We start from the raw sequence: 24,641 nt of genomic DNA on the forward strand, positions 1-24,641 counted from the left end.
CTTCTCCAAGCCATGCTTCAGGTGATATGCACACTTCTCACATCAATTTTTTTTTTAATTGAGGGGGGAAAATGGCCATTTTACATCATAAGTTGAAATTCTCCTCTAATTTGTCTCCTCTCCCTCCACCAACCCTGACCCAGCCTCTTTCTCATAACAAAAAGGGGAAATACTGCAGTATTTTAAATCCGTAAGTTAATTACCAAATAATCCACAATACTTGGGTAAGACCACATGGGAACACTTGTAAGACGCATCCTGGGAAGGCCAGACCTGGATCTTCCCCACTTCGAGAGAAAAGCACCGAATAAACCAGCACACCCTGAATCTCGTGGGTGAGAAGCAGGGGCAATGCTCCTCGTCCCCACAGCCTGTAACTAGATGAGGAGAGGAGGGAAGGGCAGTTTATTCGGAGGACAGGTCCCTGGGGGCCAGGCCGGCCTGGGAGGCGGGGGATGACCGCCAAGGTCTCCCCTGACGGCGTCCAGCTGGTCCTGAAGAAGGCGGACCCGCTCATCTAGGCTGCGCTGCTGGGCCAGGACGGCGGCCTTGCCGGCCAGCAGGGCACAGTAGGCGCGCAGCTCCTCGGCGGGCAGTGCGCGCACCAGCACCTCCCGCAGGGCCCGCTCGCGCCGCGCCACGTGCTGCTTCAGCTCCTTGGCGTCTTCCTGCTGCCGCTGCAGGAGCCCGAGGCGCTGCAGCAGAGAGGCCTGGAGCCGCAGGGGGAGGGCACAGTGAGCGGGGCGAGGGTGCCGCCGCCCCCGGGATGGCTAAGACCGAACCGCACGCCCCGCCCCGCCCCGCTCCGCTCTCCCCAAGCCTGAAGCCATTACCTGCTCATCAGGGTCGCCGTCTGCGCCCGCCCGGGCCAGGGCGCGGCGCACGCGGGCCAGGCGACTGCCCAGCAGCAGCAGGAGGCCAAGCACTCGCTCTAGGTCGACCATGAACCGGCTGAAGCGCTCGAGCACGTGGGGTGCACAGGCCTGGCCCACCGCGGCCTCCAGAGCAGCCCCGCGCCTGGCCCAGGCTTGGGCCGCCTCCTGCAGTCGCTCCTGCTCCTCTTGAAGGTCCCGGAGCATCTTTTGGAGGAGGTCGGCCAGCTCCACCTGCCGGTAGGGCGTGGGTACTTAAGACTGGAGCCAGGCCCCTGACTTCTCAGCCCAGACTCTTGCCACACCCAGCCTCCTCCAACCCCTCCACACCCACTTTCTTGGCTTGGATGCTGTTATTTGGCTCAGGCAGACCCTGGCCACATGGCTGGTCTGGCACAGCGTGGGTGTTAAGGTTTCCAGGCTTTGTCTCCTCCTGAGAAGTTGGCAGGCCCTGGGTGGAGTTAAGTAGATAGGACCTGGGGACAAAACCAGAGCTCCTGGATTGTACTGCCCCAGATTGCAGGGGCTTAGAATCCCCTGATTCCCTGGTGCCCCTCACTCACCCTGGCTTAGAAGTACCAGAAGCCTCCTCTCCATCTTCTCCACAGGCTGGCCTCATTGCAGCCCAGACCTCAGCTAAAGGAATCAGCCCATCCAGCAGGCCCAGGGATGGCTCTGGGCTGGGATAGGAGGTTAGAGTGTCGCTCAGAGAGGGATCCAATCTAGCCAGCTCCTGAACCAGCTCCTCGAGGCGTGGACCGGGCCATGTTGGCCTGGAATAAGGCTGGCCAGTGGCCCAAGCCAGGGCAGTGTGGTCAGGAGGCCCTGGGGTGTCATTGCCTGAAGGTCCCAGGGTATCAACTGGGAGAGGTTTGAAGGGGTCAGTCTCTGCAGCTGTTGGGGAGTCAGTGGTCAGCAGTTCAGTAGGGTCAATGGTTGGGATGTCACCATTTGCAGTGTTAGGGGGGCTACAGCATGTAGGCCTGGAGACACCCACAGAACCATTTACCCCCTGCCAGCAGTCATCTGTCCCTGCAGTCTCTGGGCACTCATGGAGGGGCTGCTGTGGAGGGATTATAGTCTGGTCAGCCCGTTGGCCCAAGCCAGCCCCGTACTTCTGGTTAGAGGCATGGACACTGGAAGCGAAAGAGACACTGAATCAGAAAAAGCTCTGGCCAAAGATAACTGGCCAAGGGCCACCTGTCCCCACCCTTACCCCCTGGCTCCCAGGCTCCAGCTAGGAGAGTTCTCTGCTCCTCCAGCATTTTGTAGATATGTGTAGAAAGGGAGTGTCTCACTCTGCTTGAAAGTCTGAGGAAATTCACCTCGTTGGGAGCCCTGGGGGACCATGGGAGTCTGGAGGTGACCTCATTCTGACCATTGGGGCTTCTTCCAGGAAAACTTCATCATCAGGAAGGGATGGGAGCCGGGCAGACACAATGTAGATCCCTGAGGCCCTCTGCTCACAGTCAGAGGGACTGCTCTGGAGTCCCTCTGCAGGACACACCACTGCAGCTTCCTTCAGAGTCGGGAACCTGGAGGCAGGGACCCCACACTGACCACAGTGACCAGGAAGGAAGATCCTGGTTCTGCAGCAGGGAGAGAGTAAGGTGTAGGGGTGGGGGAATTAGGGGATGTGATTTGGAAAAGACAGAAGGCTCAAACTGAGGGTAGGTGCAAGGCCCTCTTCTTTCTTGAACAAGAGCTATGAAAGCTGCCTTCCCCCAACTTTCAGTCCCCAAAGTGGTTCATATCTCTCACCTGGGAAGTCTGGTCTGAAACGATGGTCTAGGGGTTTCTGCTCCTTGGGGAACAGCCTGGAAAGGCAAGCAGTTGGATGAAATGTTGCTTAAGTTTTCAGTCTTACAGATGCCCCCACCCCAGGCTTGCAGCCCCTATACCTGGGCAGTGGACTTGACCCCTCCTGGACTTCCCCAGGGAGTCAAGACTTCGCCAGAAGCGCTACGACCCCGCCTGGCCAACCTGTAGGCGTTGTCGAACTTCAAGGACCAGGGTTTCAGGTCCTTTATGCCTCGGGGCTGGGTCACAGGCAGCCATCTGATCTGGTGACCTTCAAACTCTGCCAGCGTCCGCTGCTGCCATTCCTGGAGCTCGGGCCTGGCGAGGCCAGAGCTGGAGCAGACCTCTCCGGAGCATTGCTCCGCCAACCCACCTCCCCGACCCACGCGATCCAGCTTCCCTGGCTCGGAGAAGCACCACTTCCGCTGCTGACTGGCTAAACGTCCCTGGCCCACGGTTCCCGGCACGGAAGCCCCGGGGCGCGCCGGCTCCACTTCCCCGCCCGGGTGGCTGAGCGAGGCGGAGCGCGTTTGCGCGGCGGGGGGCCGGACGGGGGCCGCGGGCCGCAGGCGGGCGGGTAGGCTCATGCGTAGCTCCTTGCGCTGGAAGGATGTCTCCCGGAGCACTCGCCGCTGCGCGCCCTGCAGCCGCTGGCGGTAGGCCGCCCGCGAGGCCGGTGGACTGGGCGGCTCGGCAGCCCGCGCCGCGGCCTCCGCCTCGGCCGCCAGTGCGTACAGCAGCGGGGTGGCCTGCCGGCTGAGCGGCCCCGGGGTCCCCTGGACCTCGGGGGGACGCGGCCCACTGCGTGCGGCGGTCGCGGGCGGGGGCTGCGGGGAGGTGCGAGGGCCGCCCCACACCACGCGCACGTAGTCCCAGTCCAGGTAAGGAAGCTGGTGGGACCCCGGCGACGGCGTGCGAGGCTCGGCACCGCCGGAGGCAGCGGAGAAAGAGCTGTAGGCCGAGTCGGCGCGCGCGGACAGCCGCCGTAAGTCCAGGCTGCGAGTGGACGAGGCTGGGGAGGCGCGGTCACCTCCGGGACCCAGGGCCTCCATGGCTGCACGGACGAGAGCGGAGGGCCGGACGGGGGCCGCGGGCCGCAGGCGGGCGGGTAGGCTAACTGGCTAACTCCGAGGGGCCTGGAAGAGCATAGACGGCATGGTGGGTGAGGAGCTCCGGGTAAGGGTGCTGGCCTCTCCGACACGGACAGCCACGTGCTTACACATCCCCTCCCTAGTTACAGGATCCTTAGCGCGGACATTGCCCCCTCCCCCAGTAAGGGATAGTAGTAGTGGGACCAGGCGAGCAACTCTGGAGGTTGAGGGCCTTTGCTCAGGGGAAGGAATGGCGACTAGCCCACTCCCTGCTGGGGCTCTCCTGGATGGCAACCCTGGCCTCTACCCTGGCACCTCCTGGAGCACTGAGAATGTACCCTTACTCTCCGCCCCCTCCCCCCAACACTGTCCCACCCAGTTTGCTTCCTGGCTGCTTTGTTAGCTTCTCCATGTGATCTTTCCCTGATAAACAATGGTCAAGAACATTCTGAGATCACAGGGGAGCCAAGGAAGGAGGTGGGACAACCCAGGTCAGGTGGCAGGGGCAGCTTCACCGCCTTTCTCCCGCCGTCTGGGCCAGTTATGTTCCGGGTGCTTTATATACATATTTATCTTGAACCCCACAATTGCCCATCTGCATTTTGCAAACGAGGACACTGAGATTCTGAGGGGGAAATGATTTGCCCACAGGCACGCAACTGGTCAGAGGCAGAGCCATGCCTGGAATTTGGGCCTGCCTCCAACTCCACTGCAGCCAGAATCAATTTCCTAGAAGCAAACCCTGCTGAAAGCCAGTTTACCCCTGCCCCTCAGATGACGGAAGCCTCCAACAAAGCCCAGACTACACTGTGGGAAATAGTCCCTTCCACCCCCTCAAAATACTGGCACAATCTAGGATAATATGGTCCCTGCTTGGGAGACCCTGCCTTTTGTCTAAGAATGACAGGCTCACACCCTCTTTGTCCTGCCACTCAGTTCCTCCCACAAGGCTCAACTTAGCAGTCTCCTGATTCTTGGGAATCTCGACAGTGTCCTGAGCTTCCCTCATCACAGCACTCATTACTCTGCATTGACTGCTGGCTTGCTTGTGATTCCCTCTCCCCACTCCTACCCCTGAACTTCCTGAGGACAGGCCCTGCACTTCTTCAGTCTGTATCCTCAGTGCCCGGCATGTACTCAGTGTCAAGTATTTGTTGAATGACCAGGAAAGAAGCAGCCTTGCAGGAAGTAGACAGTGGGTGGCTTTGGTGGGGAAGGAAGTGGGCTTCTTTGCTTTTGCCCACTCTTAATCTTTTCTAGGGAAGGGGACAGAATGGGTGAGGCATTTGTCACCATGCACACTGACCAGGTTACTTGGGTTATTAGGAACCAAAAGAGCAGGTGACCACAGCTTGGAGCAGGAATGGCCAGAAATCAATACTTCCCCAGTGCCAGGAGGGGAAGGGAGGGGAGGAGCTGGGTGGGTGTGTCTGGGTCAGGGGTGAAAGCAGCTTTGAATCTTGGGAGCTGGGGGCTCCCTATGGGCTAAGGAAATTTTGGATGGGGGTTGACTTGCTTTCCTTGAGTTTCTTGGTGAGGAGTGTAGAGGAGGGTGACCCACTACTGGGGTGGGAACTGAAAAACAGGCTCATTTGAGCCTCCTAGACACTTTTTGGAGCTCAGGATCACCCTCTACCCTCTTCCCTAAGACCCCAGATGCTACAGATTGCTGGTTAGGGCAGGTAGGGAGGTTAGTGATGGGAGGGTATGGTGTTCTCTAAAAGGGAGAGGCAGTACCTGCAGCATTCCCAGGAGGGGCTTTCAGCTGACCTGGAACCAGAACAACTTGACATCACCCACCTGGAGGCATCTTTGTGCCCACTAAGGCCAGCCCTGCAGGTTGGTCCTCACACTCGGGCTTGGGGACCACTTTGCAAAATGTTTCTACTCTCTGGACTTTTGGAAGACAAGAAGCTACTCTAAGCAGCAGCCCCTGGGAGGACAGTCACCTAGTTAACCCTCCCTAGCCACCCAGACACTCTTTCCCTATCCTTCTGAGCCCAGCGTGGGAGCACTGTTTACCCTGGCTCATGCCACCTATGCCTGCCCATGTTGATTTGTTGCATCTACAGGCATGGGTAACTTCAAATACAAAGATGTTCCCTCAAAAAAGGCCTTGAAAATTCTGTCTTATCTGTGAGTGACAAAGGATTCTGAGTTCACCAAATAAAAACACCTCAAATGGATAACAAAAATATGTGTACATTTTCTTATTGACTTTAACTTATCTCAAGGATGCATTTTTAGTGGTGACCCAAGCAGGCTTATACACATGCAGGATGCCCACACTGTGCCCTTTGCAGAATGTGTTATGCCAAGAGGGTCTAGCTCCTGAGTGTGTTTTGGGGCCTCAGCCCAAGGAGCAAAGAGTTTCCACACTTGTCTGACTGCAGGGAGCCTCTTGCAGTCCAGCCCTAGTGGCTGGAGAGGCCACCCCCTGGGAGCCCTAGCATCAGTGTTAGTGTCAGCTGTGGGCTGAGCTGCAGAGTCAGTGCCTGTATTGGAGATAAGTCCAGAGGCTGGAGCTCATAGAGCTTTTGAGCCATTTGGCAAGCCCCACCAGAGCAGGGGGAGCAGCATGGAATCCCTGCTGGAAAATCACCAGATTGGAGTCTTATGGGGATGGAGGCATTCGTGATAACCTCATCACGTGAATGAAAGAGCAACAGAGGAAAAGGAGACAAGGATGACTTCAGTGTTGAGAGCTAGGGGCCTGGGAGGTGGAGGTGCTGGTCTAAGGAATGAGGAAGTGCAGATGGGGACAAGGGGACCAGTGCTCATGGGCTTTGCAGTGTTTGTGGCAAGTCTGGCAAACAGGAAGTTGAGATGTGGGTCTGAACCTTAGCAGAGAGGTTGGACCAGGCAAGTAGGCAGACCCAGGTTTTTAGTTAGAGGTTGTTGGGGAAATCAAGGAAGAGAGCTAGGTAAAATCACACAAAGGCAACAGAAGCAGATCCAGGTAAGGTGACAAGAAGGACAGACAACCTCAAATGCTCAATAATGATCAGGAAAACCTCCATAGAGAGGTTTTCCAGGCCACCCCTCCCAATGGGCTTCCCTCAGGACTAGGCTTACTGTGGGGGCGCTGCCTGAATGGCAGTCTCCCTGCCAGACTCAGTTTCCGAGGCCTGGGCCATGTCTTGAATCCCAGCGCCCACGACCAGGTCTAGCAGGGCAGGCACTTTGGGAAGTTCAGTGGCTCTCCCAGTCCTCTGCGGCCCTCCCTTCTCCCTGCCTGTCAGCACCACAGAGCACCTCGCGAAGCATCTGCTCTTTTCTGCTCGCTCCAGCCCGTAGAGCCTCCAGGGCCTGCAGCTCTGTGCCCTGCGTAGGAAATGCGGGATGGTGGTGGCACCTGGGGAGAGGAGGCCGGGTCGAGGTCGGACCACATACCTGGGGCTTCAAACTCTGAAAATCCAGGCGCGCCAGAGATGAGAAAGGCGCAGTCCTGGAGGCCACAGGGGGCGACAAAATCACGAGGTGCGGCAGGAGAGCGGGGCCTTGGGGACGCAGGGAGAGCGGATGGCCGCTGGCCGGCGCATTTCTTGGCCTTTCCTGTTGGGTTTTCCATCGGGAAGGAGGACTCAGAACGCGAGCAGAGGACCGAGCGATCTAGGGCAGGGGGCGGGGGGCGGATTCCGTGGCCAAAGGGCGGGAGCCGGGGGTTGCGGGGTGAGACCCCACTTCGCGCTCGGGCCTCCCGGCGCACTCCCCAGCAGCCCTCGTAGCCGCCGGCTCTGCCCCCCGCCCCACCCCGCGAACCCTCTGAGGAGAAAACAGGCGCGCAGGGACCCGACCTGACTCGCGCAGACCAGACACGGCGCGGAGCCCAGCACCTCCAGACGCAAAGACCGGCGGGCTGCTCCGCGGTGCCCCAGCCACTCCCACCCGTCCTCCCCTGCTGCCCCACGGGAAGACCGATCCCGCCACCCCCCCCCCTAAACGCCCCCAACCCAGCCCCCCGCCGCCTGGCCCCCGGCCTCGTCGCGTACCTGAGCTCCAGCCCGAGACGCGCTCTTGGGCGCCCGCGGCCGCGCAGTGACATCAGAGCCCCGGGCTCGGGCTCCCGACCCCACCTCCAGACTCCGGCCGCCGCGGGGGAGGCGCCACGTCCTGCCCGGGGGGCGGGAGCGCGAAGCTGCGGCGCTGTCCCGGGAGCCACCTGCCGCTTGGTAGTGTCCGCTGGCCGGCCTAGACTCGGGTCCAGGGGCTGGACGCTCCTTACCCCACCCGGCACAGGCCTCTTGCTACGGTCGGAGAAGCGGGAAAGTAGGGGACGGGTGACCGCGGCGCTTTCCCGCCCGCCTCTAGCGCGGGCCGGCCGGGCGCGTTCTCATCGCTGCTGGTGCGCGGGCTCGAGTGCCTGGGGGTCCCAACAGCCTCCTCGGTGGGAAAGTCCAGGCGGGGTCCCAAGGGCTTCTGACGGCCACCCCGTTACATTCAAGCTTGGCCAAGTAAACAGACCCGCCTCTGTCGGTGGTTCATGCCTCTGTCCCTCCCCTTCTGAGTGCAGCTCGATGCTAAAGTATTCCTTGACCAATTCTCCCTCCAGACCCTCCATTTCCAAAACTCTTCCAGCTTTTTGATTCCCACTACAGGCTCTTTTCTCCCATTTCTGCCCCTTTTCTTTTCATTTCTCCCACTACCCCTCAAAGTGTGGGCCCTTCTGGCCAGCCGCCCGAAAGAGGAGGGCAGGGAAGGAGGGGAGAACTGCTGACTTGTGTCTTCACCTCAGCTCAGTGGGTCCTTTAGGTTCTGGACTATACTATACTCTAGCTGTGGAGTCTGGCTCTCAAGGTTTTCACCTTTGGGGATCGCCAGGCTCTAAAAAATTATCTAAATTCATCTATCACGGTGCATTCCTCCCTGCTATGTCCTCAGCCTTCCTTGCCCCCCACTTTCCAAACTTCTATTCTATGAATACTGGCTCTGCCAAGAATTGTTCCATCCCTGGAAGGGGCTGAGGGCCCTTTGCTGAACCCCTTCAGTGCTCAGGTCTCTCTGCTTTTGGTGTGGCTGCTCTCACTCTCCCACAGAATCAGCATGCCTGGGGGTAGGGACTGTATCCCCCATTTTGGCATCCTTGGCTGACCAGATTCATTGGTGGTAATAACCAGGACTTAGAACTCAGACTGGGGGTCAAGGGGGGCACTGAGAGCCTGAGGAACTCTGTCTGCTGGGATCTTCTGGGGAGGGGAGGTGCAGCAGGTACCTGAGCCTGGCTTCTGATTGATCTACTTCAAACACCATCCCAACCCAGCCATCGGCTTCACATGGAGCTGCAGCTCTGGACTCTTAAGACAATGGCTCAGAACTTCTTAGCTTTGAACACCTGCCCTTTTAAGACCCTAATCCACATGGTTGGCCTCAGAGCAGTATCACAATAGAGGGAACACAACCCAGCAACCAAAAGCCAATTCAAATTGCTCAATATTTTAACTCATATTTTGAAAATGTGTATTTCTTGAAAACCATGAAGTGGACACCATGTCCACAGTAATTCTTGTTAAACCCCTCCTCCCTCCACACCCTCCTCTTGCACATGCTACAGAAACTCTCTAACTCTCTGAAAACTGAAATCCCATCCACCCACTTGTCTGCCTGATTCTTCTCTTCTGAGAAAGAGAAAAGCAGCCACTGACATCTGGAAGTTGGCCTGAGACTATCAGCTAATCCTTGGTGTTGCAGGAACTGACCTGACATTCACAGTCAAGGCCTTGGAGTTCTCCTGTTGCACAGAAACAATTTCACAGGACATCAGCATCAGAAAAGGCCATCTATAACCATGATGGATCAAGACAAAAACAAGATCACATTATCATCATGTTGGAACACAGGGAAACCATGATCATTGTCCAAGTCACAAAAGTGACCAAACATCTTTCTGTCATGGCTAAATGGGTGAGTGTTGTTTCCCTACCAGTTTCAGCCTTAGCTTTGCTCTAGTCGTTCCTCTTTCTAGATATAATTTATTAAGATACCCAGTCATAGAATCAATGTTGCTTCCTGACAGCATCAAACACTGAGAGAAGTCCTGCTTCTTTAACTCTCTCCAAAATCACTAACACTAGCCCGAATCTTGTAAGTCCTTCCTCATGCCCTCTTACCAAGATGCTCCATGGTTTTCCATCCCATTTGTTCCCCTCACTGCAACAATTATGCACCAGTTTGCTCAACTGCAGGTGTATTCCTGGTGGTCTTTGACTGGAGGGCATCTCTTGATTACAAAAGCCCAAAGAATCCTGAAGGGGAGGAAGAGGAAGAAACTGCTGCAAAGGTGGAATCTCTTTAAGTGGCAGCGGTTGGGGAGCAGGGGCCCTGGTGAAGATGGAGACATGCACCTATTAATCATGTTCTTTTGCTACATCAAAAGACATACCTGTGTCCCTCAGTATCGCAGGACTTTCCCAGGCCTCAGACAGCTCTTTTAAAGAGCCCCCTAGGTGACTGGGCTTAGCCAGGGTTAGAGCCACAGGCCTGGCTATTCCCAGCCAGGCTCTGTCTCAAGAGCTGTAGGTGGGAAGGTGGTGGGCCTCCAATCAGTGCAGTTTGGAGCTTGTAATCTGAGCTGACAAAACCACACCAAAGCAACTGCCCACCTCACAAATCTCTGTGGTTTTCTCACTTTGGTTCCCACCCTCTCCCTGTTGGATTTGGGTGATGGGAGATGACAGTGGTTTGGATACTGAAGACCACGTATTTGCTGCCAGGTGCTGGGCTAAGTACTCTACTGTTTTTATTTTTTAACCCTGTTATTCCTGAGAGGTAGGTATCATTATAACCTCATTTTACAAGTGAGAACACTGAGGCTTAAAGAGATTAAATATCTTGTTCAAGTAGAGGCAAAATTTAACCCTCTGATGGCTGTTTCCAAAGGCCATTTTCACATGACAATGGAAAGAACTGCAAGATGTGGGTGTCCACACAGCCTTCCTGGGAGGGCAGGATTTGGACTTCACATTGAGCCAGACTAGAAAGTGCACGGGGAAGACGAGAAGTGAGCAGGATCAAGACCCCAGTCAGGATTTCCTTCTCTCTGTGTGCCCTCAGTAGTCCAACATGTACCTGGGCTAAGTTTCATACATTGTTTCCAGGGGGTTATCGGAAAGGGCTTGTAAGAGCATTTTTTCCATAGGTACATTTTCAAGATGCATTGCATCTGGATCTGGCAGGGGGGTGGTAATTAGGTTTATTTATTTATTTATTTTAATGGAGTTACTGGGGATTGAACTCAGGACCTCCTGCATGCTAAGCACACACTCTACTACTGAGCTATACCCTCCCCCAACACCTGAATTTTTTATTTGAAGTTTTATCTTGGAGCTCATTCACTATTAGTACCTAGAGCTGTATCATTCCTTTTAACAGGTGCACAGTTATCCATTGGCATGGACATAAATAAATAGGGTTTTTAACCCAATCCGTTATGGAAGGACATTTAGGTTAATCCAGGCTTTTGCTATTACTAATTCCGTCATGAATATGCTTGTTTATATATCTTTGCTCACATTTGTGAGTTTATTTATAGGATAAATTTGTGAAAGATGAATTGAATCCTCCGGTGTCAGTCACCCCAGCTGAATAACACCATATGGATCAGAGAAGAACCAACCACCCACCGTAGCCCTTCCTCAATTGCACAAGCAAAATAATAGTAAATGTATAAACCACTAAGTTTTGGGATAGTTGGTTAAATAGTAATAGATAACTGTAACAGGGTATGTAAAATTTCAATCTTGTCAAATTTCTTACAAAGAGGTTGTACCAGTTTGCATTCCCATCAATATATGAGAATGCCCATTTTCCTGCATCCTCACTAACACAGTACATGATCAAACTTTTGATCTCCAAAACCTGAAAAGTGAAAATAATATTTCACTGTTTTAATTTACATTTCTTTTTTATATATAAAATTGCACATCATTTTATACATTTAAAAGCCTTTTGTATTAACTTCTGTGATCTGTCCACTTCCCTTGCCCATTTGTCTATTGGATTTTTGGTCCTTTTCTTATCGATTTTTAACATTTCTTTACATATGAAGGCAATTAACTTTTTTCTTATATGTGGCAAGTATTTTCCCAAGTTTGTGTCTTTTGACTCTGCAGCAGCAGTGAACATTTAATCCATCATTGAGCCTAAAGATGTCCCTTTCTTTTAGACAGCAACCACATAACTTAATTTTTGTCTTAATAATTCAGAGACCATCATGTATTGGTTAAAATACACTGGAGGCCAGAAATCTTTCAACAAAATCATGTTGTCTATTTTTGGAGATCCAACAAAGCATGAATCATGGCTTATACACAGAAATCTGCTTAAATTGTAAGTGTTCTCTTGAGCAAGTTTGTTTGCTTTTTAATTATGCACTGAATTCACCACACTTATCCAAAGATAGGGTTTTATAGGAAGGCAGCCACACACCAAAAAAAGTTCATGGAGAATAAATAGATCTCACCCACTCCTGTTGGGGGCTTCTGACAGGAAGGCCTCTGGGTGAGGTTGGGTAGGGACTAGCTGTCCCAGGGATTAAACTAAAGTTCCCTTTCAGATCAGCAGATCCTGGGAAGGAATGCTGGGCTGTCACATTCCTATTGGATAAACACATATCACCTTTTCCCTACAGACACTGGGTGACACCCCATCCTCTGTTTGCTTTGTTCATAATAACTCAGCTTTCTCTTCTAGCCTGGTCTCAAGCCCCAGGCCAGGAACAATTCTATCCTCCTGGTCTGCCCTCATTCAAATGCCACCCAGGAATCCCTGGATAAGAGAGGTTAAAGGAGACAGAGAGATACAGGGCTGTCTCCTCTTTACCTACTCCAGAGGACCCAGGACGGATAAGTGGTGGTCAAATGAGCTTTTCCACTTTGCTCCGCTGGCCTCCTAGGACCCAGATGAAAAATGTCTCTTACACTTCATTTTGGTTTCTAAGAATAGAAATTAACTCAGACTCTGAACAGGGCCCAGCAGCATCCCCAGAGAGGGCAACAGCTGGCTCAAGCCCAGGAATAGCCAGATTGCTCCTTCTATATTCAAACCCTAACAAAGGGATGAGATGGTCTCCAAAGACCCCTCTTCAGGAAGTGCCTTCTGTTTGAACTAAATCTGCTAGGTCTCTGCTCACCAAGAAGTCACCCAGTCAGCACTTTCAATGGGAGGACACTCCAACTCTAGAGCTGTGAGCCTTGGGCTGCATATGGAAGCCGCGGGCTCGGCTTGGTGCAGGATTGGGTCACAGTATGCCACGTGCCCGTGGGATGGATTTTGATCATCAGCTCTGGAAGCAGGTAATGCACGCCCTGTCCTTAATATTCACCCAGAAAATTCTGCAGATTTTGACTGATGTGTCTGGTCAGTTACTCGTGTGGAGGAGACTTCTTTCTGGAACTTGGGGGTGCATGTGTCTGGTATCCATCATGGTCCACAAGTTTTAGGGACTCTGCCAGGGATGAATGTGACAACATACACACAAACACACAAAATCTAGTTGGCAGTTTTTTGTACTTCAAGGGAAGCATCATGAAAAGTTAGGGGAAAAAAAAGATAAGGAGGGAGGGAGGGAGGGAGGAATAAAGGAAGAAAGAAAACCTTAGAAATTATGGAGAAAATAGCAACTACCATCAATTGCCTGGAAGGGCGGAAAGAGGTCCGTAGACAGGCGTATTGGCCACCCTGTGAGTTCTCACCCTGCACCAGGTACGGACAGGTGGTCTCCAATTCAGTGTGTCCCAGGTATAGGAAAACCAGCTGTGAGAAAGCGAGTGTGAGACCTAAGTGTGAGTGCCAGTAGTTGTATGATCCTGGAGATATCCCAACCTTCCTGAACCTTCATTTCCTCATCTGCAAAATGGGGATACTACTACATAAAGATTAAATGAGCTTTTGGCCGCCTCTCTCGCTCCCTCCTCTTCAGAGACGGCCCACACTCTGTGGAGTGTGTACCTACTTCTGCTTTAACCTGAGCACCCAATTCCTACACCTCGTGGCCTTTCTCTTCTGAAACAGCCTACACTCTATGCAGTATGTATCTCTCTAAATAAATCTACCTTTACTCAACTGTGAAAAAAAAATGTTAAATGAGCTTTCATCACATACACTCAGCAGTGGGCTCACACTAGGCTATCAGTAAACGGCATCAGTTTTTGCTATTATTCCTCACTTCTGCTTCTCCTGTGGGGAAGACAATCTCAACTAAACCCCAGTCTCAATTTTATCTTTAAGGATTTGTTTATACACCAGGGGTCTCCCATGGGTGTCACTCATGCTGTTGATAGCTCCTCTCCTGAGCTTTGCTTACCACTCCCCCGTACGGGGCTGCTGGGGACATCGGAACACTTCCTTCTTTGGGGGAGTCCCATATGGTGCATGTCTTGGGGAGACAGAGCCCCTCCTCTCACTGAAAGCCCACTGGCCACAGGGCAGGCCTGAGACCTGGGCTTGACCAATGTCCTGCTCCTGCCAGAGACTGGAACTCTTGCATGAGTGACAAAGACATGGAGAGACAGGTGAGAAACCATCAAGAGTCTGGGGGTGTGATACGGTGGTGGTCCTAACCTGTCTCCTGCTCTTGCTGCTCAGCCTCCTTGGGTTCCTGCCTATTTTCATAGCCTGGTCCTCCTGACTTTCAGTCAGTGCTGTGGAACACCAGCCATCCTTCCAACGCATTTCTTTTCTGAGTGAGTCAGACAGAGCTGGGTGCTGTTGACTGAAACTAAGTTTCTGATACAGAGTCAAGATACTTTTTAATACTGGGGTAGGCTGGAAGAAAATCTAGGCAGATCTGGGTGTTCAGTGGTAACTTTTTCCTGGGAGAAGCAACCACCCGTCAAGAGGGTGAGAGGGATCTCCCACAGCTGCGCTGCGGCCAAGGGGATGCAGCCCCTGCCCTTTGATGTGGCCAGAGACTCTCTTACACAAGCTCAGAACTAGAAACTCAGGAAACAGGATAAAGCAGCACAGAAAAATACAAGGCAGGCAAGTTCCTGGTTCAAAGTCATAAACATTTGCTATGAAAATGAACACAAAATTTCCCTTAATAAACATAAAATCAAAGGCAAGAAAATTTGGAGATCAGGTGCTTTTTCCTATTTCTGCACTCGAATGGATTCTACCTACTTTTTTCATACCAGCATGGGCCAAAGGGCTGAGCTGATGTCCGGCCAAGGTGGGCCTGCCTGGAGACCCAGAAGCTTAGACTCCCATCGCGTAGCTGACCCCCATGGGGGTTGGGCACAGGCTGAAGTCTCCTCTTTCACACGCAGAGTCACACAGCCCCTGAGCCAAGTGCTACCCACTCAGTGCAATTCCTTGCTATCCCCAGGCGGAGTTCATTGTTCACTGCTGCACCTAATATTGCACAGTAGACTGTGCAGTCCTTCACTTTTGTGTCTGTTCCATGGGACAGACTGTGTGCTTTTAAAGGAAAGGACCATACCTGGCAGTGCCAGGCTCAGAACAAATTTAATATCTGTGCTTTTGAATGAATTCATCTGGGAGACCTGGTCCCGGGTGAAGAGCTGTGACACTCCTCCATTCTGTGCTTTCATAGCTGTTGCAACATCCCGAAGATGGCCTCGGTCCCTGGGACCCTGTGATTAGCATGCATGTGTGTGTGCGCGCGCGCACCAGTGCGCTTTGACACATGCCTATAATTCTTCTTTCACTTTCTCCTTTTGGTGGTTTTAACAAAAAGATGTGTCTTGCCATACTAGAAGGGGCTACTTTCTTTGCAGGGTACATTGCTTCAGTCACTCACAAGGGGCACAGCAAAGAGAGGTCTGGGAGCCGCTGGGATGGAAGAAAGGATTTCTAAGAGAGTTCATTTGGGTTTCCAAATCATCTGCATTGGTTCTTAGAAGTAGATTAATAATCTTTTTAGTGATGGCAGTAGGTCCTATTGCACAGACAGTCTGTGAACAAGGGTTCTTTTATTTTTTAAAACATTTTACTTTTTAACTTACTGTATTATTTAATTATTTTAGTGGGAGAGGGGTAAGTAATTAGGCTTATTTACTTTTAGAGGAGGTACTGAGGATTGAACCCAGGACCTCATGCATGCTAAGCATGTGCTCTACCACTTGAGCTATCCCATCCCCAACAAGGGTTCTTTTAAAAACTGTAGTAAATGCTTGAAAGGAATTAAAAATAAAGCCAAACTGACATTCTCTGTTCTTCCTGGAGCAGTGAGTGCTTTATCTAAATTAGACTCGCCTTATCATGCTTAACAGCTTACAACTCAAAAATTAAAAGACAAATAATCCAATTTTTTAATGGGCAATGGATTTGAATAGACATATCTCCCAAGAAGATATACAAGTGGCCAATCAGCACATGAAAAGATGCTCAACATCAAATACAAATCAAAACCACGAAGTACCACTTCACACCCACTTAATGGCTATAATCAAAAGACAGACATTAAGTATTGGCAAGGATGTAGAGAAATAGGAATCTTCACGCACTGTTGCAGGGAATGAAAAAGGGTACAACTGCTTTGGAAACAATTTGTCAGCTCATCAAAAATTCAACACAGTTACTATATGAGCCAGCAATTTCACTCAGGTATATAACCAAGAGAACTGAAAACATATGTTCATGTAAAAACATGTATATGAATGTTTATAGCAGCATTATTCCTAATAGCCAGAAAGTGGAAACAACCCAAATGGCCATCAACAGATGAATGGATAAACAAAATGTTGCATATCCATACTATGGCATATTATTTAGCCATAAAAAGAAATTAAGTACTGATGCAGGCTACAACGATGGACCTTAAAATATGCTAAGTGGAAGAAACCAGGCAAAAAGACCCCATATTGTATGATTCCACTTACATGAAATGTCTAGAAGAGGCAAATCCGGAGAGACAGAAAACAAGAGTGGTTGTTAGAGGCTGGGAGGAGTGGGTGTGAAGAGTATTAACTGGTATGATGTTTCATTTTTGGATGATGGAAATGTCCTGGAATTAGGTATCAGTGATACTGCACAACCTTGTGAGTATACTAAAAATCACTAAATTGTATACTTTGAAGTAGTGAATTTTAGGGTATGTCAATTTTTCTCTCTGCACATGTATTACAGACACACACATATACATATACGGCTAACAGTTGTTGCTGATGTTGGCCCATTCTTGCTCAAGATCTTCACATACAAAGCAAGAGACGGTCTCCAAGTGTTGTAACCACTCTGACATTTTAAGAGTGTGCATTTAAAAGCAGAAAGAAAGCTCATGCATTCTTGAACTAATTTACCCCCTAGTTCAGAGCACCATCTGCCCACAGACCTAAAAGCATCTTGCAAGTCAGGAATTAAAATCTACTAATTATTTTTTAAAACAAGAGTCTTTAGCAGTAATACCAAGGAGACTGTTCAAAAGTACATAGCCTAGTGCTACTTGTTAACAAATTTTGATGTGACTTAAAACTGTATTGAGAATATCTAAATTATTTCCAGGATCTATCAAGTCAAGGCATATTCCAACCCTGACACCGTATGTGTATCTATGTGGTAGTTCTCAGCTTCATGTGTGTAGTTGCATGGAAGAAAGAGAAGTTTGGCAGAACAAAGTTTCTGTCCGTTCCTTTGACTTGGAAAGGACAGATAATCAGACAGCCCCTAAGAACTACACTCCAAAGGTAGCTACAGAAAATTAACACATGCTAGACATATGTATATCAATCTGAGCCTCTTTCCTCAAATTGTTGTGACTATTTTCAGCAGCAAGAGCTGTGAATCACCTTTTACCATTGATAATTCTCCCAGGCTTGGGCAGTTCCGTAGTGGGAAAGAAGTACATTTGAGTATCAATTATTATTCAAAAGAGAAAGCTAGGAGGAAGGAAATTTATCAGCTTAGTAAATACACAGTGTTTCCATCAGTATCCAGGGGGATTGGTTCCAGGACTCCCTGCGGATACCAAAATCCATGATGCTCAAGTCCCATATAGAAAGCGATGTATACAGTCAGCTCTCCATATATGAGGGTTGCACACCCCAAGATTGGTTGAATCCAGATGCAGAACCTAGTTGATACAGAGGGCCGATTGTATAATTTATGTGCTTTTTAAGTGTCATGAGCTCTTCCTTGTGGGGGCCGTATCAGGGTGGAGTTAAGAGTGAAATCACATGAGGAAGAGACTGCTGTGCTGTCCAATAGAAAGAGAATATGAGCCACATATGTAGTTTGATGGTATCTAATGGCCACATTAAAAAAGTGGGAAAAAAAGAAACAGGTGAAATAAATCTTAATATATATTAAATATATACATATACATATTTACTATATCCAAATAGATCCAATAAATCAAAATATTACCTTTTCAGCATGCAACCAATGTAACAAAATTAGATATTTTACATTCTTTTTTTCATCCCATCTTTGAGATCTGGTGTGTATTTTACATTCATAGGTCATGTCAACTTTGATAAGCCACATGTTAAATGCTCAATAGCCACACATAGCGTGTGAATGACTACCGTACTGGATGGCACAGCTTCAGAGCATCTGAGTTACGGTGGTACTAATAAAAGCAGCGCTTTGTGAGAATCTGTTTGCCTGATATTGTTCTAAGCTCTTTACGTGTATTAACTTATTTAATCCTCACAACCCTAAAAAATAGAAAAAAAGAGGTTCTATTTGTATCCCCATTTTAAGGATGATGAAACTGGGTTCAGAGATGTTAGCTCACTTGCCTGAAAGTATAGCCAGGGCTCATGCTTTTAGCTACTCTGTTCCCTGGGGTGTACCTACCTACTACTCTTTTTAGTTCATTTGCCTGGAGTTTTGTTGAAGGAGCTGAATAAGATGAAGTCATGAACACTTTAGTTCTAGAAAGTGCTCAATGTGTGGCATCAACTCAGAAAATCCCCAAGATTTCTTCAACTCCACAACCCTGCTTTAACATTTTACAAACATTTCACAGACTGGTAATGGCCAAGGGCATGAACACAATGAAAACTTATGATCCTGAATGGTTTCTCCTCCAATTATGCAATGATTTACAAAGTTTGCAGCATAAATTTTCCTGGCAAATGATGCAATGGAAGTTGGGCACATTAACCTTTATTTTGCTTATTAAAATAACCTGTTAAGCTCCTTTTCCACAGTTACAATTGAACTGTTTTTCTATGTTTAGGCAAAATTTGAGATTGTTTATTGGTAAGTAGTTTGGTCCTGCTAGTCAATACTGTCTAATGAGTTACTTTTTTGTTGTTGTTGTTAAATATGGTACACAGTCCAAATTTTAGATGTTCTCCTGCTTCAGACTCCCTTCTACTTTCCTTCCACAAAACTCACGGGACGAGGATTAGATGCAGGAGTTTAAAGAAGTCATCAAATATGTGGTATATTTATACAATGGAATACTACTCAGCCATAAAAACTGACAACATAATGCCATTTGCAGCAACATGGATGCTCCTGGAGAATGTCATTCTAAGTGAAGTAAGCCAGAAAGAGAAAGAAAAATACCATATGAGATCACTCATATGTGGAATCTAAAAAAAAAAAAAAACACACACACACACACACAAACAAAGCATAAATACAAAACAGAAATAGACTCATAGACATAGAATACAAACTTGTGGTTGCCAAGGGGGCAGAGGGTGGGAAGGGATAGACTGGGATTTCAAAATTGTAGAATAGATAAACAAGATTATATTGTATAGCACAGGGAAATATATACAAGATCTTATGTTAGCTCATGGAGAAAAAAAATGTGACAATGAATATATATATGTTCATGTATAACTGAAAAATTGTGCTCTACACTGGAATTTGACACAACATTGTAAAATGATTATAAGTCAATAAAAATGTTAAAAAAAACTAAAAAAAAAGAAGTCATCAAATAGACAACATGTAGAAAGTTCTTTGCAGGTCACAAAGGGACTACAATTTGCTATAGACGTTTTCTTACCTACTTTCTCTAAGTAGAGATTTGAACAAGGACTTGACATGGTACTTAAAGAAGTGCCCCTTTTTGATTTGGAGAGCTGAGCACATGCATTTATCTCTAGTCCCTCCCACTAACATTAGAAGAAGTGAATATCAAATATACCCATAGGGCAAAGAGTAGGTGAGGTGAGCACTGCAGATGTGTGAACAAAGTTTTGGGCTGAAAATTGGCCAGAAGAGTGAGCAGAGCTAATTAAAAAGGAAATCTAAACCTGGCAGGGGTGGGGACATCAAGGAGAACCTAGGTGAGTCATAGCACAGAACCCTGGGAAAGCTCAGGAAATGAAGATGCCGTGTGCCGTGGAATGCGGAGGTGCCACCTATGACTGTGAGTGGGTACTGCCCAAGTCTGCAGCAGGAACAGCTGGACCCATCCCAAGCAACTAAGGGACCACCCCTCCCCCAGCCCAGCAAGAGACTAGGGATTGATTCTGTGCAAGAGTTGAAGCAAAGAGGCTCCAGACAAATGAACTCCAGGCATGGTGAAGACTGGGGTAAGAGATGCAACATTGGGATAAAAAGGGATTAGGTAGCCCTTTCCATTGCTGGGCTCTAAGATGACCAATTTTCACCAGATAGGTATGTATCTTTGCCCCATCTTCCTCTCACCAGAAGACCGGCCAATTCTTTTGAGGAAAAATTTAAACAGAGAGGCTTCAAACCGAAGGGCCCATTAATTAACATATCCCACACTCTAATGCAGAGCTTCCAACAGCTTTCTAGAGCCTTACTCTTATAAATGGACAACAAAAGACATTTGAGAAAAGCCTCCAAACTGAAAGAAAAAAACATACAGAAGAAAAATCATAATTAAGAGGCAGCTCATGTGGGTGGGGATATGAAGCCAGGGAATGGAGTAAGTTTTACCCTCTCATTTCACTGTAAGGACCTAAGTTTCCTCTCTTAGTAGAAGATTGCCATCCTACAACCTCAGAGAGACAGGCCAAGTAACAAACAGAAGCCACAAAAATAAATTCCAAGTTTTTTCATGTCTCTGCATCCCATTCTCCACTGTCAAGACACGTAGACAGTATCTCCTCTCACCTGGACCATGACAATAGCCCCCTAAATCCCAGAAGGTTTCCCTGCTTAAGACTTGTCTGTCAAACACAGAACACTGCAATGATCTTTTAAAAAATGAATCTAACCATTTTAGGCCCTCGATTAAACACTCTTAAGGGCTTCCTATTGAACTTGGCATAAAAATCCCATCCCCTTGAGCTGTCTGACTTGCCCTTGTATCCTCTGCTCTGCTGGTTTCTTCCACCTCATCTTCTCTGACTCCACTTGGCGATCCACTCACTCTCTCTCCTTCCTCACTTACTTGTTATACCCAGTTCTTTCTGGTCTTAGAAGGCAAGCTTGTTCTCATCTCCCTTTGTTCTGCCGAGAAGTACATGGCTGCTTATGTTGTTTAATTGTTTACTGCCCGTCTCTCCTCACTGTAACAGAAGTTCCCTGAGAGCAAGTGCCATGTCTATCTTGTTTACCATCCTTACACTAGCATCTAGAGCAGTCCCTGGCCCAAATGTGCCCAAGAAATATTTACTGAATAGGTATTTGTAGTTTAAAAGACTCAAAGTTTCAAGGGTAGAGGTAAAATGTTAAGATGAAAAAATGCTGAACCATTAATTCCATCAGGAGGTATCGAAACTTCATTGATGTTAGGGTCAGCATTTCCCTTGACCCAAGTAAGTTTCAATTGTGAAAAATTCTAACCTAGTGTAACAATGTCAATACCCTAGTTGTGACAGTATGCTATAGCTGTGCAAAATATCATTGAGATAACTGGATAAAGGATATACGGTGTCTCTTTCTCTTTTGGGGGAGGAGGACGTAATTAGGTTTATTTATTTTGTGGAGGTACTGGGGAATTGAACCCAGGACCCTTTGCATGCTAAGCACATACTCTACAATTGAGATAGACCCTCCCCTCTTTATTTCTTACAATTGCATGTGAATCTCATTATCTTTTAAAAGTTTAATTTAAGAAATTCTCGAAGTAAGATAATTTAGTATTCATTCAGCCAGCTTATGTAGTACAACCCCCAAAATGTCTTTCTCCAGAGAATGTTCTAAGGTGACACATGCTCACTGATGGAACTTAGGGTGAAAAAGGAAGTCTCCATTTCTGGTATGTGACCTATTTTTCCTGGAGCTGAGGACATCAGACTCTGTTCTTAACCACACACAGTAGCTGACGCATAGTCAAGGTTCAATAAATATTTATTCAACGGGCTAATTATTTCTGAGAAGGCCCAAATGACATTCAGGCACAGGCTGCAAACCCCTAACACTCCCCGTTATAGCATTCCCATGTGCAAAGACTTCAGCACCAAACACAGGCCTATAAATGACTCTAAACCATTCACAAAGCATTTATTCTTATTAAGATGTCCAAAATGTACAAGTGGCCCTTATCTACACATAACTCACTACTCAGTGCTTCCATACAAATTGTATTACATAGTAAGGTAGGGCAGAGAAATACTGTCAGGCCAGCTATAAAATCCTGTTATTTAAATGGATACTGAAATAGTCCTAGTCTTACTGAAAAATCTAGGCCCTTTCCAAAAACTGACTAGTAAATCTGTGGTTTGGTAATTAACCACATGAAGAGAACCTACTTCACTTGTCAATTCTGGTAAAGGATTGAGTGTCCGAATCTCCTGGTTGTGTTTATATTTAGAGAACAGTTAATTTACAAAACAGCTTAGTTTTCTAATGTATCAATCCATTTAGCCAATCTATATACCTAAGAAATGTTTTGGGGATTTACATCCTCTAAATAATCTAAAGAATATTTTCAATGTTTTAATTTCACTTCAATTATTTTATAAGTTAAAATCCCTCCGAAGTTGCAAATTAAAATCCACTGCTTAAAGTTTTGAGATAAAACAAGTTCTTTCATCGGAGCATCTCTCCTTTATGGCTTATATAGCCATGAATACCTCCCTCCTTTGCCTTATGCCAGAACTTCATTTTTCCCAGAGGCTGTCTAAACTGAGTTCTAAATCACATTCAGTGGCTGCTGCCCTTGAAGCTGATTAGGAAAACGCCAAGTATTTAACGTAACACAGGAGTTGATTTAAACTGATAAAAGCAGGAAACTCAGAGCTGAAGGTGAACCCAGCTCCTGACATGGCCCATTGTTCCTTGGCACACTAAGGCACTCATCACATTAGGTGACCTCCTATCTCATCTGGACTAAATTCCAAACCTGAATGCATCTATTTAAGGTAGATGTAGCCTCATCCTTGAATTTCCAGATCGAAATCACTGTTGTCCTTTCCCATTTATTTTCTAAAGCAGTAGCTTTTATCAAAGTAACCGAAGAAAAACAGGTTTCATACGGAGGAGGCAGTTGGGAGACTATTAGATCCTCCTCAATTGTGTAGAAGAGAATCTTTGAAGTTTAAATGTAGCAGATATATAAGCCCTGAGTATTAACACTGTACAATGAATGAAAGAGACTAGATTTACAAATGAAGCCTAAGGGTGGAGGGGGAGGCGGCAAGCTTAGAGTTCTTCGAGCTATCATTACTCAGCTGTAGCCTCACCACACTGTGCCTAAGTGTCTGAAGTCAATTTTAGAACTTACCTATACGGATGGACTATTTTTCTAGTCCTCGTTTTGGCATTGACTAATACTTAACTTCCATCAGAACCACCCCTTCATTTTCTTCTTTTCAAAACCTTCTGATTACAGACCATATTCCTTACTCAGCCACAGAACTAGGCCGTGGAAAAAGACAGAAACAACAAAGCAAAACAAATTCCCCTGTTTCAAGGGGGAAAAAGTCAGTTTAGGGTAACTGGGGAGCTATGAAGAACCCTTAAAGTTGATAGATTCCATTCTGTCCATTTGACAACAGCCATATTTCAAGGAGATTTACTTTCAAATAGGCTCATTTGTATCCTCCCACCATTACTCATGCCCTTGCCATTCTATACTGCTAGGAATGACAGAGGATGATTCAAAACCCTTGAAATACCATTTCTCTCTTATACTTGCAACATCATTTACAAATAATGACTCCTTCAGGTTACACAAGATGGCAAAGTTATTTGGAAATTGGGCCACCTAAAAACTTGTTTTCCATCCTATTTTTCTGAAAAATGTTTTTTAGAGGAAAAAAATCATGAGCAGGTAATAGAGCATTTCTGTCTGTATGTGCAGTAATGTGTATGCAACATAGCACTAGGAAACAATTAAAAAATGAAGTTAAGAAAACAATTCCAATTTATAGATATTAACTAATATATATAAGATAGGTAATCAGCACGTTTCTACGGTATAGCACATGGAACTATATTCAACATCTTCTAGTAAGCTATAATGAAAAAGAATATGAAAAGGAATATATGTATGTAAATGCATGACTGAAACATTATGCTGTACACCAGAAATTGACACAGCATCATAAACTGACTATACTTCAATAACGTTTAGAAATTTAAAAAAAAAATTCCATTCCCAATAGCATCAAAAAGAACAAAATACCTAGAAATCAATTTAACAGTGGAAAGCACAAATCATACTTAAAAAACAAAACATTGTTGAAAAAAACGAAAATAGGAACTAAATAGATGGAAAACATCCCAGGTTTGTGGAATGAAGACTTAACATTGTTAAGATGACAATATATCTCTAACTAATTTAAATCAAAATCCCAGCTGACTTCTTTAGACACTAAGCACCAAGCAAAGATCATTTACAAGAAGTACTTCTTACGATCTTAGTTTGTAGAGCAGGGTTTTACGAACTCTGAAACAGAAATCACTGCATTAGCCCCAACTCTGTACCTCCAGGGCTCTCTCAGGGTAGATTTTACAGGAAAGCCCTCATACCCAAACAAGGCCCGCTCTGTAACATAACCTAGCCGCTGCCAACTTCATTTAGTGCTAACAG

The 24,641-nt window shown here is 47.6% G+C and overlaps 1 protein-coding gene across 10 annotated transcripts; it reads right to left on the reverse strand.

The window, feature by feature from the left end:
* Positions 1-34: 34 nt before the first annotated feature.
* Positions 35-8,204, reverse strand: SHROOM1 (shroom family member 1). Of its 10 annotated transcripts, none has more exons than XM_032476703.1 (10): positions 7,756-8,200; positions 7,157-7,318; positions 5,501-5,533; positions 2,774-3,808; positions 2,634-2,689; positions 2,198-2,461; positions 1,436-2,008; positions 1,207-1,348; positions 834-1,106; positions 35-710 (listed from the first exon to the last, which is right to left on the reverse strand). In XM_032476703.1, the coding sequence occupies exons 4-10, from the start codon at positions 3,722-3,724 to the stop codon at positions 378-380; spliced, it is 2,592 nt and encodes an 863-aa protein (XP_032332594.1). In that variant the 5' UTR covers positions 3,725-3,808; positions 5,501-5,533; positions 7,157-7,318; positions 7,756-8,200; the 3' UTR covers positions 35-377. The 10 variants fall into 10 exon arrangements, 9 of the variants coding, with proteins under 9 accessions (XP_032332594.1, XP_032332593.1, XP_032332598.1 ...); XM_032476702.1 differs by lacking the exon at positions 5,501-5,533 and adding an exon at positions 6,839-7,087; XM_032476707.1 differs by lacking the exon at positions 5,501-5,533 and having other exon boundaries at positions 1,207-1,323; positions 1,882-2,008; positions 7,756-8,203.
* Positions 8,205-24,641: the final 16,437 nt, after the last annotated feature.

This window comes from Camelus ferus, chromosome 3 (assembly GCF_009834535.1).
Source record: "Camelus ferus isolate YT-003-E chromosome 3, BCGSAC_Cfer_1.0, whole genome shotgun sequence".
Classification (NCBI taxonomy): domain Eukaryota; kingdom Metazoa; phylum Chordata; class Mammalia; order Artiodactyla; family Camelidae; genus Camelus; species Camelus ferus.